Here is a 14,597-nt window from a genome sequence, read left to right on the forward strand (position 1 = left end):
GAGCTTCTAATGTTGCAGATCCTTCCTCTGGAGTACACCCTCCATTCTCTGACTAGAAACCAATGATAGATTGGTTACTGCAACAGGAGACAGGAGACCACAGTGCAGTACTTTGGCAGAGACATCTGTGGGATTTGAGACAAGTCCCTGCTTCCATGGTCTGTGGTGTTTTATAAATGGGGATTGGAAAAAGAATGCTAGGATTATTATTTATATACATTATAACATCATCTCAGATCCAACTATGGACCCTCATTGTGCTAATTACTGATGGGAGAAATGGGTCTTAATGTCTTCACAAACAACTTGATGTGAAAGGACCGGTCAGGTTCTGGAGGAACGGCTGTGCGGATTTTAGGAGAAATGGGTGTTAACATCATAGAAATGGGTTGTAACATCTTCATGAATATCAAGCTGCATTTTTTGTAGAATCCAGATAATTTGAACTTCTAAACTTTAGGGCAATGTGAAGTAGGTGGTTCAGGAAGTCTGTACCTTCCTAGTACCCCAGCTAATGGGAAAAGGAAGTGGGTAACATGGGGCCAGGAGGTTAGGATAAAAGAAGGCTGTGTTCTTCAAAAAACTTGAGAGAGGCCCCATGGGGGGTATGGCCTAGTGGACTCTATCCCTATGCAAGGTTCTTCTTTCTCTTTTGTGGACACTGGCTTTTCACAGTGTGATTTTCTGCACATCACAAGTGTTTCATTTAATTATGACCCATGAGATGGCAGCTGGTGACCATCAAGGGGACAGTTTGGCAGCACTCATCAGTGCAAAAGGCAGGGATAACATGAATCTTGACTTCATTGCAGGTACCCATCTTAGTGTTTGGAAGAAGGCTACTGAGATGACACTTTAGAAATGTGTATTTCGTGTAAAAAAGCTGTGGTGTGCTCAGCTCAATCTGTTTGCCTTGGAACACGTTTGATTGTGGAGTGAAGCAAACACTGAAATTCTGGACTTCAACCAGGACTTCACTTTTCATATGCAACTGTCTGGTTTCAGCATGTGATGGATCTCAACTTGCAAACACCAGAGTAGCCACAGCCAGGTGGTTTTGCAAACCTCTGATGACCTCTCAGCAGCACCGAGTGAGGGCACGCTCCTGCTCCGCTGTCGCCTCCAGCCCATCGCCACTGCCGCATAGAGGTTGTGCTTTGCAAGACCTTGGCTATTATCAGTGGTGTTCGAAAAGCCTGTGTAACATCTGGAGCAAACGGTGGTTTCCCAGGGGGCCAAAAAAAAAAAAAAAAAGGAAATGGTACTGTTTGTATTTTTATACTGAGAACAGGGGGTGAAAATTTTTTGTTTGAAACCACAAATTTCAGGGTGGCGGGGCCATAAAGAAACTGTCACTTAGCCCAGGGTCACAGCTTCTGACCCCCGCGGGCACACACGGCTGCCGGGCCGCTCCGCAGGCCCGGAGCCCCGGCCGCGCTCCTGCCCTATAACCAGGCTAGCAGGGCCCCACCCCGGCCGGGGCCGTCCCACCACGGGCCGCGGCCTCCCGGGAGCGGGCGGCTCGGGAGCGGCGCTCGGGGCGGGCCAGGCCCGGGCCGGCTGCGAGCCCCGGGGGCCCGACGCGGTGAGTGCCGGGGCACGCCGGGCTCCGGCGAGCCCGCGCCGTGAGGCCGTAGCTGAGGCGGGGCTGGCGCGGCGGCGGGGCCGGGCTGGGGGCGGTGGAGGCCGGGCCGGGCGGCATGATCGGCACCGTGCTCTACTACGTGCTGCTGCCGGCGGCGCGGCTCCTCCAGGCCCTCCGAGGTAACCCGGCCCCGGGCGGGCGGCGACGGGGGCTGGGACAGCTGTCGGGGATGGCCCGGAGGAGCGGGGACGTCCTTCGCCGTCCCCCGCCCCGGCCTGAGGGGATTGGGGCTCGGCGGCCCCGGAGCTCCCCGAGGCCTTGGCCCCGGGCAGGTGGGGCCTGGGGCTGCTGGCCCCGGGCAGCGCGGGGAGCTGCGTGTCTGGAGGGAACAGCTGCCGGCTGTCGTGCTGCAGAGGCGGACTGCGCTTTGCGCAGGAGCTCTCCCTCCGGCCCCCAGCCTGCTCTCCAGGCTTGGGGAGATCCTTGGAGATGGGCTGCTCAGAGGTCTGTGATCCCCCAAGGACCTGCGGGTGAATTCGTGGATAGACTTAAGTTTTGTGTACATCTCTATTTCATTTAGTTTCCCTAGATCCTGCTGTTACTTCGCAGTCCCTGGTTACTGAGCTCATGTAAAACCACCCTCCAGCCTGAACCTGTCTCCAGGCCTGTAGCAACTACTGGACTGGCACACTGTCTTTTTTCATAATGAGCAGCGAGCTGACTCCTCTCAAATTCAGCTCCTGTTGTGTATTAATACACTCTTGTAGGCACTCATCGTGCTTGGCCAGTGGCATATGGAAGTGTTACATTGGTGCGTTGGTGTTTCTGATATTAATGAACTTAATTACAAACCGACAGAGAGGAGTATGGTTCTTACAGCTCCATTTCTGACACATACAGAAAACTTTGATGCAAAAGATATAGTGGAACTATATATGGATGTTGCTGACTGCTGTATGTTACTGCTGTGGCTGACTGACAGGGATGCAGAGGAAAAAAGGTCATTTGTAATCAACAGAAGTGGCTAGTTAACAGTAGGGACGAATGTCTGTGCAGAATTTATAGAGAAATGTGAATGCCATCTCTTGTATAGATGCAAGTAAAAAGAGTCTATGTCTTTTTCTACTGTAACACACAAATACTAGTATATTTGATGTTATATTTTTATTTTTTGCTACATGTCTGTCATCAGATGATCTGTAGCTCTTACCAGGACTACTTCTGTGCATATACTCTCTCTAATAAGGCACATGTTGGTCCCTCTGTGTCTTCATTTTTCGTCTTAGTAACAGAATGGTTTTTCTTCTACAACACATTCTTGTGATATATTTTATTCTCTTACCTGACCACTATTTCTTACTCAGTCCTTGGAAAGAGACTTGTTCCAAGTGATGGTCTACAAGACCTTGGCTTCTTAGCCCATGTACCTGATCAGCTACCTACTAGAAACTGTGCCTTTACATGTGTTACTGAAAACTAATAGTTTCCACAAGGCCTTTCAGCTTGGCTGTCTGTGGTGCTGCATGAGTTAGAGCTACATTCCCTAGATTTGATAAAACCATTGCTATTGTGTGCAGTTTCAGTGACTTGGACTAATACAGCTGCACTTGTGCTGTGGCTTAGCATTCTGGAGGAGGCAGGGGAAGTTATTTAGACTGTAATTGTTTTTCCTCAGAGAAGTAATTTGTTTAGGTTGCAATGCTGAATGGTTGTATTGCGCAGAGTTACAACAAATGCATTGGAATAAGAATGAGTAAGAAAGCATTTCTGGCTGTCTTATTTTGATTTTGTTTTTAAATGACAGATGCTTTCTTTACCTATCGAAAGAATGTGCTTCTGGCGAAGAGCCCGTCCACCCAGATAGAAGGTGTCTTTGCTGCAACCACAGGAGGATCGGTCCCAGAAGAGCAAGAAGCCCTTCTCCAGGAGTGGCTGGAGGAAGGAGTAGGGAATTTGCCAGCCAGTGAGAGTGTTCCAGCAGTGAGGAAAGTATCAGTTACACTCACTAGTGACTGGTTAGAAGGTTCAGAGCTATTGATGACCAGCCTCAGTGACCTGAATACATCACCAGAAGTCACCCAGCATGCTGATCAGCAGTACTCAGAGCTAAATGCCTTGGCTTCTTCAGAACTGCAAGATCATGCAGTGGCTGAACTGGCAAGATTACCATCAGAGGAAACAGTGACTGTAGCAGGCAGTGCCCCTTGGGCAGCTGTGGTGCCACAAACAGATCAGGCAGCTGGCTGTGCTGATATCAACGTGGAAGTGCTGAATGATGACCCAGCTGTGCTGGCCTGGAGTTTAGCATGTGATGCAGAAACGGTGCCATCAGTGCTCCCAGCCCAGCCCATTCAGGATGCGGTGCCATTCTATCCTGTCCCAACAGAGGTGCCCTACCATGGTCAGTGATGGTTCTGAATCTGATGTTTAGTTTGAGATTGGCATTTGTAGTGAATGTGGTCAAGTTATTGTGTCTGGGCTGTCAGTAAGACATGGATTGTCCCTGCAGAATTGACAGGATCTGCTAATGAAAACTGTAAAGTGAGTTTTTGCTGAGGAGGGGCTGGTTACAGCTAGTGGTTTCTGTGCTGTTAGACTGTCTGGTCTGAATATCTGAATATTTTCCTTACTGTTCTCAAATGCTGGCTTTGTACTCTAAAAAGCACCAAAAAGTGGGTCTGGTGTTTCAGTATGCTTGACTCTGGTCTTGTGTTATGCCATCCCTACAGACAACTACACACAGATATCCAGAAAGAGCACCTGAAAACCAGAGTGGATGAGGGTTTGCTCAGAGGCTAGAGTGCACTAGCTTAGGGAATGACAGTGTCTGTTTTCTGGGTCCCAGGGGAGCGAAAATATCAGCAAGGTACCCAGTGTGGCTCTAACTTTGCTTTTTGCCTCCTGCATATAGAGATCTTATGGAGAGACTGGGAGGATCTTTCTGTCCAGCCCTGTGTCTTAGAGCAAGTCTCAGGAAACACTCCTCTCTTTGAATTTCGAGTCATGTCTTACAACATCCTTGCCCAGGACCTGGTGGAGCAGGGCCTTGATCTTTATGTACACTGTCATCCAGACATCCTGAACTGGAACTACCGCCTTCCAAACCTTTTGCAGGAGATCCAGCATTGGGATCCTGATGTAAGTATGACTGAGCTCTCCCTACATCACTGTCACCAGAATTTGAATTCCTTGTTTGATCTAACAGTATTAAGAAAAGAAAAAGATGGGGGCAAATCCTTGGAAGACACTACCTGCTTGGTAACTGGACACTGATTGCTCTGAGAGTGTTTGAGGACTTTCACAGACCGTGTTTTACTTTGATAGCAGAGCTTAATTTCTATAAACAGCAGAACTAGAGGAAGGAGGATGAGTTTTCTAAGGCAGCACAGGAGGGAAAGCCTGCATAGAGGAGGACTCCATGAATTTCTGTATTCTTTGAGTTCTTTTTGTGGGATGAAGGATCTTTTATCTATCTCATCACTGGAAAACTGAATAATACGTTGATGTGACCCAGAAAGTTTGTGCTTTTCATCTGGAAAGTACAGGACAGAATTGTGGTGATATTGCAGTTTGCAGGGTTGGTGTGTGAGTGCACTTTTCCACTTTCTTCCTTCCCCAAAACAAGGTAACTAGCAAATACTTGTGGAGCAAGTAAGGTCTCTGCCTTCCCTCCAGGTTCTGTGTCTCCAGGAGGTGCAAGAGAACCATTACTGGGAGCAACTGGAACCAACATTCAAGGAGATGGGTATGTCCTGCTGTTGTGGGTCTGTACATCCAGCTCATGGGATTGGCCAAGCAGTGCTTCCTGCTTAACATCTTCAAAGCACTCAGTTTCAAAAGACCTCTTCCTTTTTGCCAGGTGGCTGCTGGCCCTCCTTCGGTACTGTCTGCCTAGACCTTTATCCTTTATTTTGAAATTGATGTCTCTGAGTTGAAAGATCAGAGTAACAAAAGAGAGGGCTCTAGAAGGACAAGGAGAGAGAAAATATCCCCAGTGATTAATAAAAAAAGGGTGATTATTGGAATGGAATTGGGTATGTTGCTGTACCCAAACGTAGTAGGAACCTTTTCTGTAGAGACTTGCTGAGCCTGAGGTAGTGACTGGATAAACCTTTTAATAGGTGATGGTTTCTTTTCAGGCTTTGCATGCTTCTATAAACGGAGGACCGGGACGAAGACAGATGGATGTGCAGTGTGCTATAAGCACAGCAGGTTCCAGCTGATCAGCCTCAGCCCCATAGAATACTTCCGGCCTGGCCTGGATGTCCTCAACAGGGATAATGTGGGCTTGGTGCTGCTGCTACAGCCTGTGCTCCCAGAGGGTCTAGGTCTGAAGGCAGTCAGTCCTTTGTGTGTGGCCAACACTCATGTGCTGTTCAATCCCCGTCGAGGGGATATCAAACTGGCCCAGGTGGCCTTGCTGCTAGCAGAGATTGACAAAATTGCAAGAACTGCTGAAGGCAGCTACTATCCTGTCATCTTGTGTGGAGACCTGAACTCTGTACCTGATTCTCCACTCTACAAATTCATCCGGAATGGTGAACTTTCCTACCATGGGATGCCAGCCTGGAAGGTAGTTGCCAGCCAGGATTGGGATTGGATAGCTCTTTGTTGTATGCTGCTAGAGATAATGCATGGCTGCATTCTTTCTCTTGTGAGGAAATAATCTTAATACTGATACAAGTTATTCAGCAGTCTTTCCCAATGTCTCCCAGCACTGCAGGGGAAAGAAGCAAGTGTGTGCGTGTTGTTTCCACCACTGCTCTTTTGGTTTCTCTTGAGGCAGACTTGTGATAATAGACCTCTTAGTTTCAAGTCTTTTTTCCTTTCCTATGGAGTTTTTATGTTTGGGTGGCTCGAAGTGTAGGGAAATGCAACTCCACCAAGACTTACTGAAATGCAATGTGGACGTTTGTTCCAAAAAAAAGTTTGAAGTGGGTGCTTATGCCAGTGTCTCTTGTGGTGTGTCTCTGTGATCAAATATATGGTTGTCATTCAAGCTATGGCATCACTTCAATAAGATACCTGTAAAGTATCTTGTCAGGTGACTTTTAGCTAATTGTATCTGTCCCCTGCAGGTGAAGGTTTGTTATACCTGTACCATACTCTGAATAGCTTTGTTCATGCCTTTCTATGAGGGCATTCCCCAGTCTTGCTCTTGGCAAGCGTATATATGTACATTGTCTATAGCTTGCACATCTGCTCTGTGTCACTGATGGCTGCTCTCCTTTTATGGCCTTCTTGCAGGTATCTGGTCAGGAAGACTTTTCCCAGCAATTGTATTCACGGAAACTGCTGGCCCCGCTGTGGCCGAGCTCACTGGGTGTAACAGACAAGTGCCAGTATGTCACCCTGTGCCAGCCAAAGAAACCTGGTGAGCTCCAGTATGCACTGACAATATGAGTTTGCTGAGGATGGGCAGTTTGTGGGCCTTGCTGTCTCTCTGAGTAGCTTGGGCATGTGCTGCATGAGGCACTTGACAAAGATTCTCTCCTTCTACTTTGTCTGTGAATCAAATACAACTTTTTCCAGAACCTGTTGCATTTCTGCCATTTTCTCTCTCTAGTCAGGAGCTGAATGTTCCTCTGCCAGTAACAATTGCTCTATGTGTCTCTTTCATATTCCCAGACTTAACGCTTTTGTGCAGTTGTAAACTATGTTCAACAGGCACAGCTTTCATCTCCGGGTGTTTGGAGTGTGGTTTTGGATAGTATTTGTAAACCACTGTAAAGAAATCATTCCTGCGACCCAGTTACAATCATGTCTGTTCTCTGCATCCATAGAGAGGATTAAAAAAATGGAGCCCGCACAAAATAGCTTTTGTTAAAATCTTGGATGTAGAACTTGTATTCGGCCTGATCTCCAAAAATGTTTTTCTCAGCACACATTTCCTGGAGTTGCACACGAACTGATCTGCTTGAGGGTCCCTTGAACTTTTGGTGTCTCAGAGAGGACATTCTTACTTTGTGCTGACCCTGACTGTTGCATTTGAGGGATAGCAATAGCTGTGCTCTGTTCTTCTATTGTTGCACATCTGTTCTGTTCTACATGTAGGTTACTAGGTGATTTCTGTTCTCATGGTATCGGAGTGCTTGGGCACAAATGCCTCTCTCAAACTAAAGAGCTCTTAGAGGCCCAAAGGCCTAAAATATATGTAGGTGTTCCCTGGAGATGTGACTTTGCTGCAGGTACTTCTTTTAACTTGTACCTTTCTCTGCAGGGAGACGTGAATACAGCCGTGACTTCCTGCTCCAGTTCCGCTTTTGCGATGTTGCCTGTGAACGGCCACCACAGCTGGTCCTCTTGGAAGGTGTGACAGATGCTAAACCAGGTATTAATGGGAGACTTTTCAACTTGTCACTCTCCTAGCTCCATGGAGCCTCTCCTCTAAGCACAGACTGAGAGAGTTTGGGCTGGAGAAGAGAAGGCTCCACTGAGGCCTCATTGTGGCCTTCCAGTACTTAAAGGGGGCTTGTATAAAAAGAGGAAGAGTGACTATTTACACAGGCATATAGTAATGGGACAAGGGGAAATGGTTTTAAACTTCCTAAAATTCTTTACATAGAGGGTAGTAAGCCATTGGGCCAGGTTGCCCAGAGAAGTTGTGGATGCCACATCCCTGGGAAGTGTTCAAGGCCAGGTTGTATTAGGCCCTGGGCAGCCTGATATAGTGGGTGACATCCTTGCCTATGGGATGGAGGGATGGAACGAGATGATCTTTAAGGTCCCTTCCAAGCCAGGCTGTTCTATAACTATATGATTCTATGATTTCAAGGAAAACATGAGGTGGAGGTCATGTCTGGTGAGGAAAGGGAAAGGCAGAAGGGTGCCTTCTGTGACATGGTTCTATGAGAGCTCAGAGAGCTACACTTCCCTCCCTCATACACACTGAGTGTGTTCCTTGAGATGCTCTGAGATTCGGCTTCTTGAAGCTGTTTCTTATAAATGTCTTTTAAGCTGAAACGTGTGTTGGTTTTTTCTGCTTCAAGATTTTGGTGACAGAGAACAACCTGAAGACGGTGATGATACATAATGGTCCCAGTATAGATGTCTCTGGAAGCTGGTAGACATTGCTGAACCTCTAGGCCATGTGCATGGCTGGTTCTACTTTCTCCATTTCTGTTCTGCCTTTCTAGACACCCTTTGAGTAAGCTGTAGGCTAAGGCAAGCAAACTTTCTTTGAGAGCAAAGGTTGAAATACTTTGATTATATTAAATGCTTTAAGGACATGTCCTCAGCATGACTTCTCAGTTGTTTGCACTTACCTGCTCTAAGGATGTTCCTGTTAGTCTTACAGCTTGTGTTTCCTTTGGATATTTTCCTTTAAGATGTTCGTGACTTGAAGCTATCTGCTCTTCTTGGGCAAAAACATTCATTTGGTTTCAGGAGAAGCTTCTCAGACTTGGGATGAGCAGCATGTTCTGGGATCTGTGTAGGTCTGGCTGGAATCTCTTTGCTCCTTTGCAGACCGCCCTGCACACTGGCCCAAGCCTGCTGCCGTGGTGAAAGACCCTGATCCCCAGCCATTCATCCCAAGGTAACTTGGTGCACCTTCAATGGCCCCCGTCTTCAAACTCAGCCTTGTTTTCCTGAGCACTGAAAATCTGGCTGAAGTAAAGACTGGAGTAAATGTGAGAGTGAAAGAGAGTAAGGAGGGCTGTCTGGAAGAGCTAGATCCACCCAGAATTCTCCCAGCAGCGGAGTGCTGCTCTGTCAGCATTGTGTTGGTGAGGTTGAGAATGATGGGCATAGGCATATATAGGACTGGGGTATTGAAGACAAAATTCACAGTCTGTCTTGCTTTGATGTTAGTGGAGTGAATAGTTCTGAAAGATTTTATGTTCTCACAGAGTAGGTGTAGTTTAGACAGTTGGCATCAGCAAGGGAACATTCAGCTGTGACTGCAGTACTGAAAATACTGCATAATTCTCTTTCCTTCCTTGATAAACAGTGACTGTTTGTGTGCAGGTGTTCAGGTGTTATCCAGCATGGCCTCAACCTGACCTCTGTCTACAGCCACTTCTTGCCACAGAGGGGCCGCCCGGAGGTCACAACCATGCCCATGGGGCTTGGAGCCACTGTTGATTACATTTTCTATTCAGCAGAGCCTGTGGAGAGCAAGGCGGGTGAGTGTGGCAGTGCAGGGCTTATCCCCGTGACACTGGGAGAGAACTGTGAGACAGGCTAGATGGGCAGTGCGTTTCATTAAGCTGGTGGATCTACAGAATGTGTCTTTGAAATAATACACAAGGTAGAAGTAGCATTGCCTTATGTACTGTGAGAAGACACTGTTTATCTTTGCTGTGAAAAGAATGAGGCTGCTTAGGTTCATGTAAACTTTTGGGGAAGCTGTAGAATTGATTCTTCTGTATAAATATCTTACTTTTGCTCCTGGTAATAGGCAATGCTGGGTCTGAGTTCAAGCCTTGGACTTCTGCTCTGTCTGAGATCACATGCTGTTCTTGGAAGGAGGTGGCTCTGGTTCCTTTACAGAGGCACCTTCTCTCTGCTGTCTGGAACAGGAGTTCTGTTGATGAAAGACTGCATGTAAATGCATCCAGTAGCTCTCTTGGAACTGGTTTGGGTCATGTCGGAATCAAGTTTGGGGAACAGGTTAGGAATTAAGAGATTAATTCCTCCTTGGAGGGGAATCTGAAGCTATTGCTAGGCCACAGTCCATGAAAGGAACTTCTCATGTAAGCAACTACTTGATGAATTTAGGGTATTCTTGCTTCCTATGCCTGCAAGTATATAAAGCTATGAACAGCAGTATTGTAGGACGCTCACTGCTTTCACATCTAGGCTCAAAGGTGCGTGTAGTGTTTGTGCAGGCTGTCTTCATTTATCATGGAAAGAACAGGAAAGGACTGACAATCACCCCTCTGTGAGTGTGTAGAGTTAATCTGTGGTGCCAGTCTCTGGCTGATGTTTCTTTCCATTTTCTTTGTCAGGTCGCAGGCTGTACAAGGATGGAGCTCTGAAGCTGCTTGGCCGTCTATCTCTTCTCTCTGAAGATGTCCTCTTGATGGCAAATGGCTTACCAAATCCTTTTTGTTCATCTGATCATCTCTGCCTGCTGGCTAGCTTTGGCTTGGAGATCTCCAGCCTCAGAGAGAGTTAGTGTTGGTTCCCTTTTGCTAAAGAAAAGCTGCTCTGAATACAGCAGCTGAGACTCTGGATTGCATAATCTGCTTGCAAGAAAGCCCTTTTCCTTGTCCTGCCCTAAAAGTCCTTTTCTCCCCTCACACCCTCGCTGAAAGCAGGGATGAGAGAGTTGGAGTGCTTTTTGCATTGATATTTTGTGTGTCTCTGCAAACCTGAGCTGTGTTCCCAGTGGGCTGCCAGGTGTATTCAGGCATTAGCATCTCTTAAAGGGATCCTTGTTCCACTGCCTTGTTTAGCAGGTGTTTTTGTGCTGCAGGACCCAGCATAACTCCCATGTTTATTTGTCCCTGTGTGAGATTTTCGAGGAGCTGGAAAAGAGAGCGGCAATGCTATCTGCTTTTGGTTAGTTTAATTGCTATCAAGGAGCATGGGATATATATGCCAATACTCTTTCACACCAAAACAATAGTTCTTTTAATTTCTCAGTAATAGTTTAGTCCTTTCAGGGGTAGTTGTTGTGTTTCCTTTTAGATTGGATCTGCTAACTGCTTAGAAATGTCTTTTACTTAATAATGTGTAAGGGCTGACTTGCTGACAGAAGGGTTTTTGTGGTGTAACAGTTTCTACAAGAAACTGCTGTGACTAATGGACCAGGGATTGCCAGGAATGGAATCAGAGGTTCTACAGAGCCACCCAAAGCAGCTAAAGAACTGCAGCAAAATCCTAGAGGCCTTGGGGAAGGCTTCCTTCCTTTCTAGCAGTCTCAGATTGGTATCTAATTTGTCATTTTTAGCAAAAATATTTAGGATCGCCCCAGTGAGTATCCCGTGGAAAAAATTACCCTATAAAGCATGACAACCCCAGAAGTCTATAACTCTGGTTTGTTGTAAAAGAGAGATGAAAATGGAAGGCATGTGAGAGTCAACAGAGCCATCAGATGGAAGAGCTGTTCTTGTCACTTGCCCTATTCTTTTCTCTGTGCACTCCCTATTGCAGTCAGCCTGCCAGGGGTCAATAGCCAACCTGTAGCATCCATCTCCTGTGCCAGACTGAAGTCCATGCTGCATCCTTTTTCTGGACCCAGCCATGTTCAGGTGTAGATCAAACCCTTTGGATCAACTCCTGTCTCTTGACCTGTGTTGGGAGGAAGGGGAAGGGTTTGTAACTTGGAGCCAGACTGCAGTCACTTGGATCCCAGCGTTGCTTTGGTGTACAGTGTGCTTTTGTAAGCAGTGGCTTGGCCAGTACAAAAGCAGTTGAGCTGTACCTGTTCCTAGAGTAAATTCCCCAGTTCAGCCTGACATTTGGTGCTCAGTTTTTCCATAAGAGATGACACCAGTATTGGCAGAAACCAATATTGGCAGAAATATTATCAATCTTCTGTTCACAAACAAGGCAGGAAATCTGGTCCCACCTCAGGTTTATGCGGGAAGGTACGGGAGACTTGAAACATTTGTTCTTCATGGTCTGTACTGAGGGACTTTGATATTTTAAATGTTACTTTCTTTATTGAAAAATAAAGTACTCCTAATCCAAGAAAATACCACAAAGCAACTGCAGCACCTTGTATTTCTGGCAGCTGAACCTCTGAAGACCTGCTTGACGAGGTTTTGCTGGCTGCGAGGTGAAAGACGGCAAATTTGCTACACAAGTAATAAGGGTTGAAGAGAGGGAAGAAGTGAGCCTAATTTAATCTCCCAAGACATTCCTAAATCCCAGAGGTGGTGGCTTCTTTGGCATTGGGCTTGTCTTGCCCCCTCCATCCCCCCACTTCCCCCTCCCAAGAAAGATTTCCATTCAGGGACCCTTGCCCTCCTCCCTGAGGGAGGAATACTGCTGATCTTTTACAGCTCACTTCTGTAAACTACAAAAACAAAGTGTGTGTGTGTGGGTTGGGTTGTGTTCTGTGCTCTTACGAGCATGTAAGGAGTACATGTTCCCTTCTTGCCCTGCCAAATGGTGTGGTATTTGTCTGGTGATGTGTGGATGACTTTTGCTACCATTTGTGAGTTTCTGCAAGTGAACAGCAGTCTTGAGGGGGTGTGAATAATTTTGCCCAGTAATAGTTCTGGCATGGCACTGGTACATGGGGAGGGATGGATGCAGAGGTGTGCATTTATATGACTGTTTATCTCACAGTTTGACTGATTTCTGCAAGTACTCTTACTCTGATTTTGTAAGCATTTGTATTTATAAAGGGAGGGAAGGAAAGGGTGAACTGAGAGCTTTGCTTTCTATCTGGCTCAAAAAGAGGTTGCCAGAAGGCAGCCTGGTTGCAGATGACTCCCTCCTGCTGTTAACATTGTAGTAGGAACCTGAGAAGACACTAAAGGTTTAACAACCAACCAGAAGCACAACAAAAAAATTCTATGACACATGATGTTGGCACTTAGAATTTTAGCTGTCTGCTTCTATTGTAATTGCTGGCTGAGTCTGAGGTCAGTTGGCAAGGAGGTGTGTATGTGTGTATGAAAGCTGCCCATAAGAGAGCCAGACTGAGCTCTCTTGAGACTCATAAGGTGTGCATCATACACCAGCAGATGAACTGGTTGCCCCTGCACTGCCTGAAGAGCCCTGCCAGTCCTGTGATGTAACTCAAGTGGAGGACCTGTGTTCTGGTATCATAAGTGCTTTTTCCATTTTATGTAAACCAAAACCTTGACTTGTGGGCAAATTGCATGGAAGCATCTCAGGGAGGTTTTAAGGTTCCAGCTATACTTTGCTGGAAAATCTAATGTTGCACAGGTCAAACTAATGTTTTCCCTTTCCATGCATGAAATAATATGGTATGCACTTGGAATCGTTAAGTTTTTGAACACCGGATATGGAGTCATGTGCAGAGAAAACCCAGGACAATGCTTACAAGTCTTATTCTTTCTGGAGGTCATAGTGCTCCCAGGGTGACTTGCAGTTCTCAAAGCCCTGGCTTACACATGCTTTGTTGGACGCTTACAGGTGAAACTATGGCAGAAATGCAAGACCATTGCTAGTGATTTCAAAAGGACACAAAGGCAGAGTTGAAGACTTGATCTCTGTGTTTATTTTGACTGCTGACCCAGAAGCTCTGTTATGGACTCATATGGAAGTGGTCTGTTTCAGGAAAATAAAACCCCTGTGTTGTAGAGCAATTTGGAGTTAATATCAAATGGGTCTGGAGACCTGTGAATGCCTCTTGACTGTGTGGGATTATAGGAGAGGTTTGGAGGCAGGGTGGGTAGAAAGTTCCTAACGGTAAAACCGCAACTAGCATATAGTTGTTAGGAGAAAATAATGTGTTTTGTGATGCTTTAAGAGTAGCTCCCACAGGTATAATCAGAGCCTGTGGTAATAAGCATTGTAATGGGATGCAGAACTGAGATGCCAGATGTAGCTCTTAGAACTGTTTCTGGACCTAAAAGCATGATGAGTTGTCTTTAACACAGCTTTCTGATGAATTACAGAGGGGTCTGTAAGTGGTTATGAAACTAGAACAGCAGTATCTGCGATGCTCAGCAAGGGAAGGTGTCACAAAGGTGACATCACTTTAATAGTGATGTAGAGTTCATGGAGACTCTTGCTTAGGGGAAGTGATGCCAGAGACCACTGGCAGTGTGTGTATGTTCCCTGTTAGCAGCCTCCTGAACTGCAGGAGCAAGCAGCTGTAGAGGCAATCAAGTATTTGACAAAGTATCTTTGCTAAAAACCAGCTTAGTTTGCACCGCAGCTGCTAGGCTGTTTTTAGTTAGGCTATTTAGATAGAAGTTGGACTTCCTTCATTTTCTCAGTTTTAAGTTCATTGCTTCAGGAGGTTGTCCTTCATAATCAGATTTCCCAATTACATGGGATGGGAGGAGTGGTAAACAATGTAATTGCTCTAGCTTCTTTCCTGTTCTTAATAAATGAAACTTGGCTGCTGCTTGAGGGCTTC

The 14,597-nt window shown here is 46.3% G+C and overlaps 1 protein-coding gene across 3 annotated transcripts; it reads left to right on the top strand.

Moving 5' to 3' along the window:
• The first annotated feature begins 1,507 nt into the window (after positions 1-1,507).
• ANGEL1 (angel homolog 1) lies at positions 1,508-14,590 on the top strand. Of its 3 annotated transcripts, none has more exons than XM_040067798.2 (10): positions 1,508-1,585; positions 3,390-3,986; positions 4,497-4,723; positions 5,261-5,330; positions 5,725-6,158; positions 6,833-6,959; positions 7,806-7,916; positions 9,053-9,122; positions 9,554-9,711; positions 10,537-14,590. In XM_040067798.2, exons 2-10 carry the CDS (start codon positions 3,623-3,625, stop codon positions 10,704-10,706), a joined length of 1,731 nt encoding a protein of 576 aa, XP_039923732.1. In that variant the 5' UTR covers positions 1,508-1,585; positions 3,390-3,622; the 3' UTR covers positions 10,707-14,590. The 3 variants fall into 3 exon arrangements, with proteins under 3 accessions (XP_039923732.1, XP_039923730.1, XP_039923731.1); XM_040067796.1 differs by lacking the exon at positions 1,508-1,585 and adding an exon at positions 1,666-1,764; XM_040067797.1 differs by lacking the exons at positions 1,508-1,585; positions 9,554-9,711 and adding an exon at positions 1,666-1,764.
• Positions 14,591-14,597: the final 7 nt, after the last annotated feature.

This window comes from Hirundo rustica, chromosome 6 (assembly GCF_015227805.2).
Source record: "Hirundo rustica isolate bHirRus1 chromosome 6, bHirRus1.pri.v3, whole genome shotgun sequence".
NCBI classification, from domain to species: domain Eukaryota; kingdom Metazoa; phylum Chordata; class Aves; order Passeriformes; family Hirundinidae; genus Hirundo; species Hirundo rustica.

Excerpts from the sequence above, each read along its gene's own strand:
- ANGEL1 (XM_040067796.1), top strand. The coding sequence starts at position 1,701 with ATGATCGGCACCGTGCTCTACTACGTGCTGCTGCCGGCGGCGCGGCTC. Across the intron at positions 4,724-5,260 it reads TCCAGCATTGGGATCCTGAT|GTTCTGTGTCTCCAGGAGGT; the intron begins GTAAGTATGACT and ends CCTTCCCTCCAG. Across the intron at positions 9,123-9,553 it reads CCCCAGCCATTCATCCCAAG|GTGTTCAGGTGTTATCCAGC; the intron begins GTAACTTGGTGC and ends GTTTGTGTGCAG.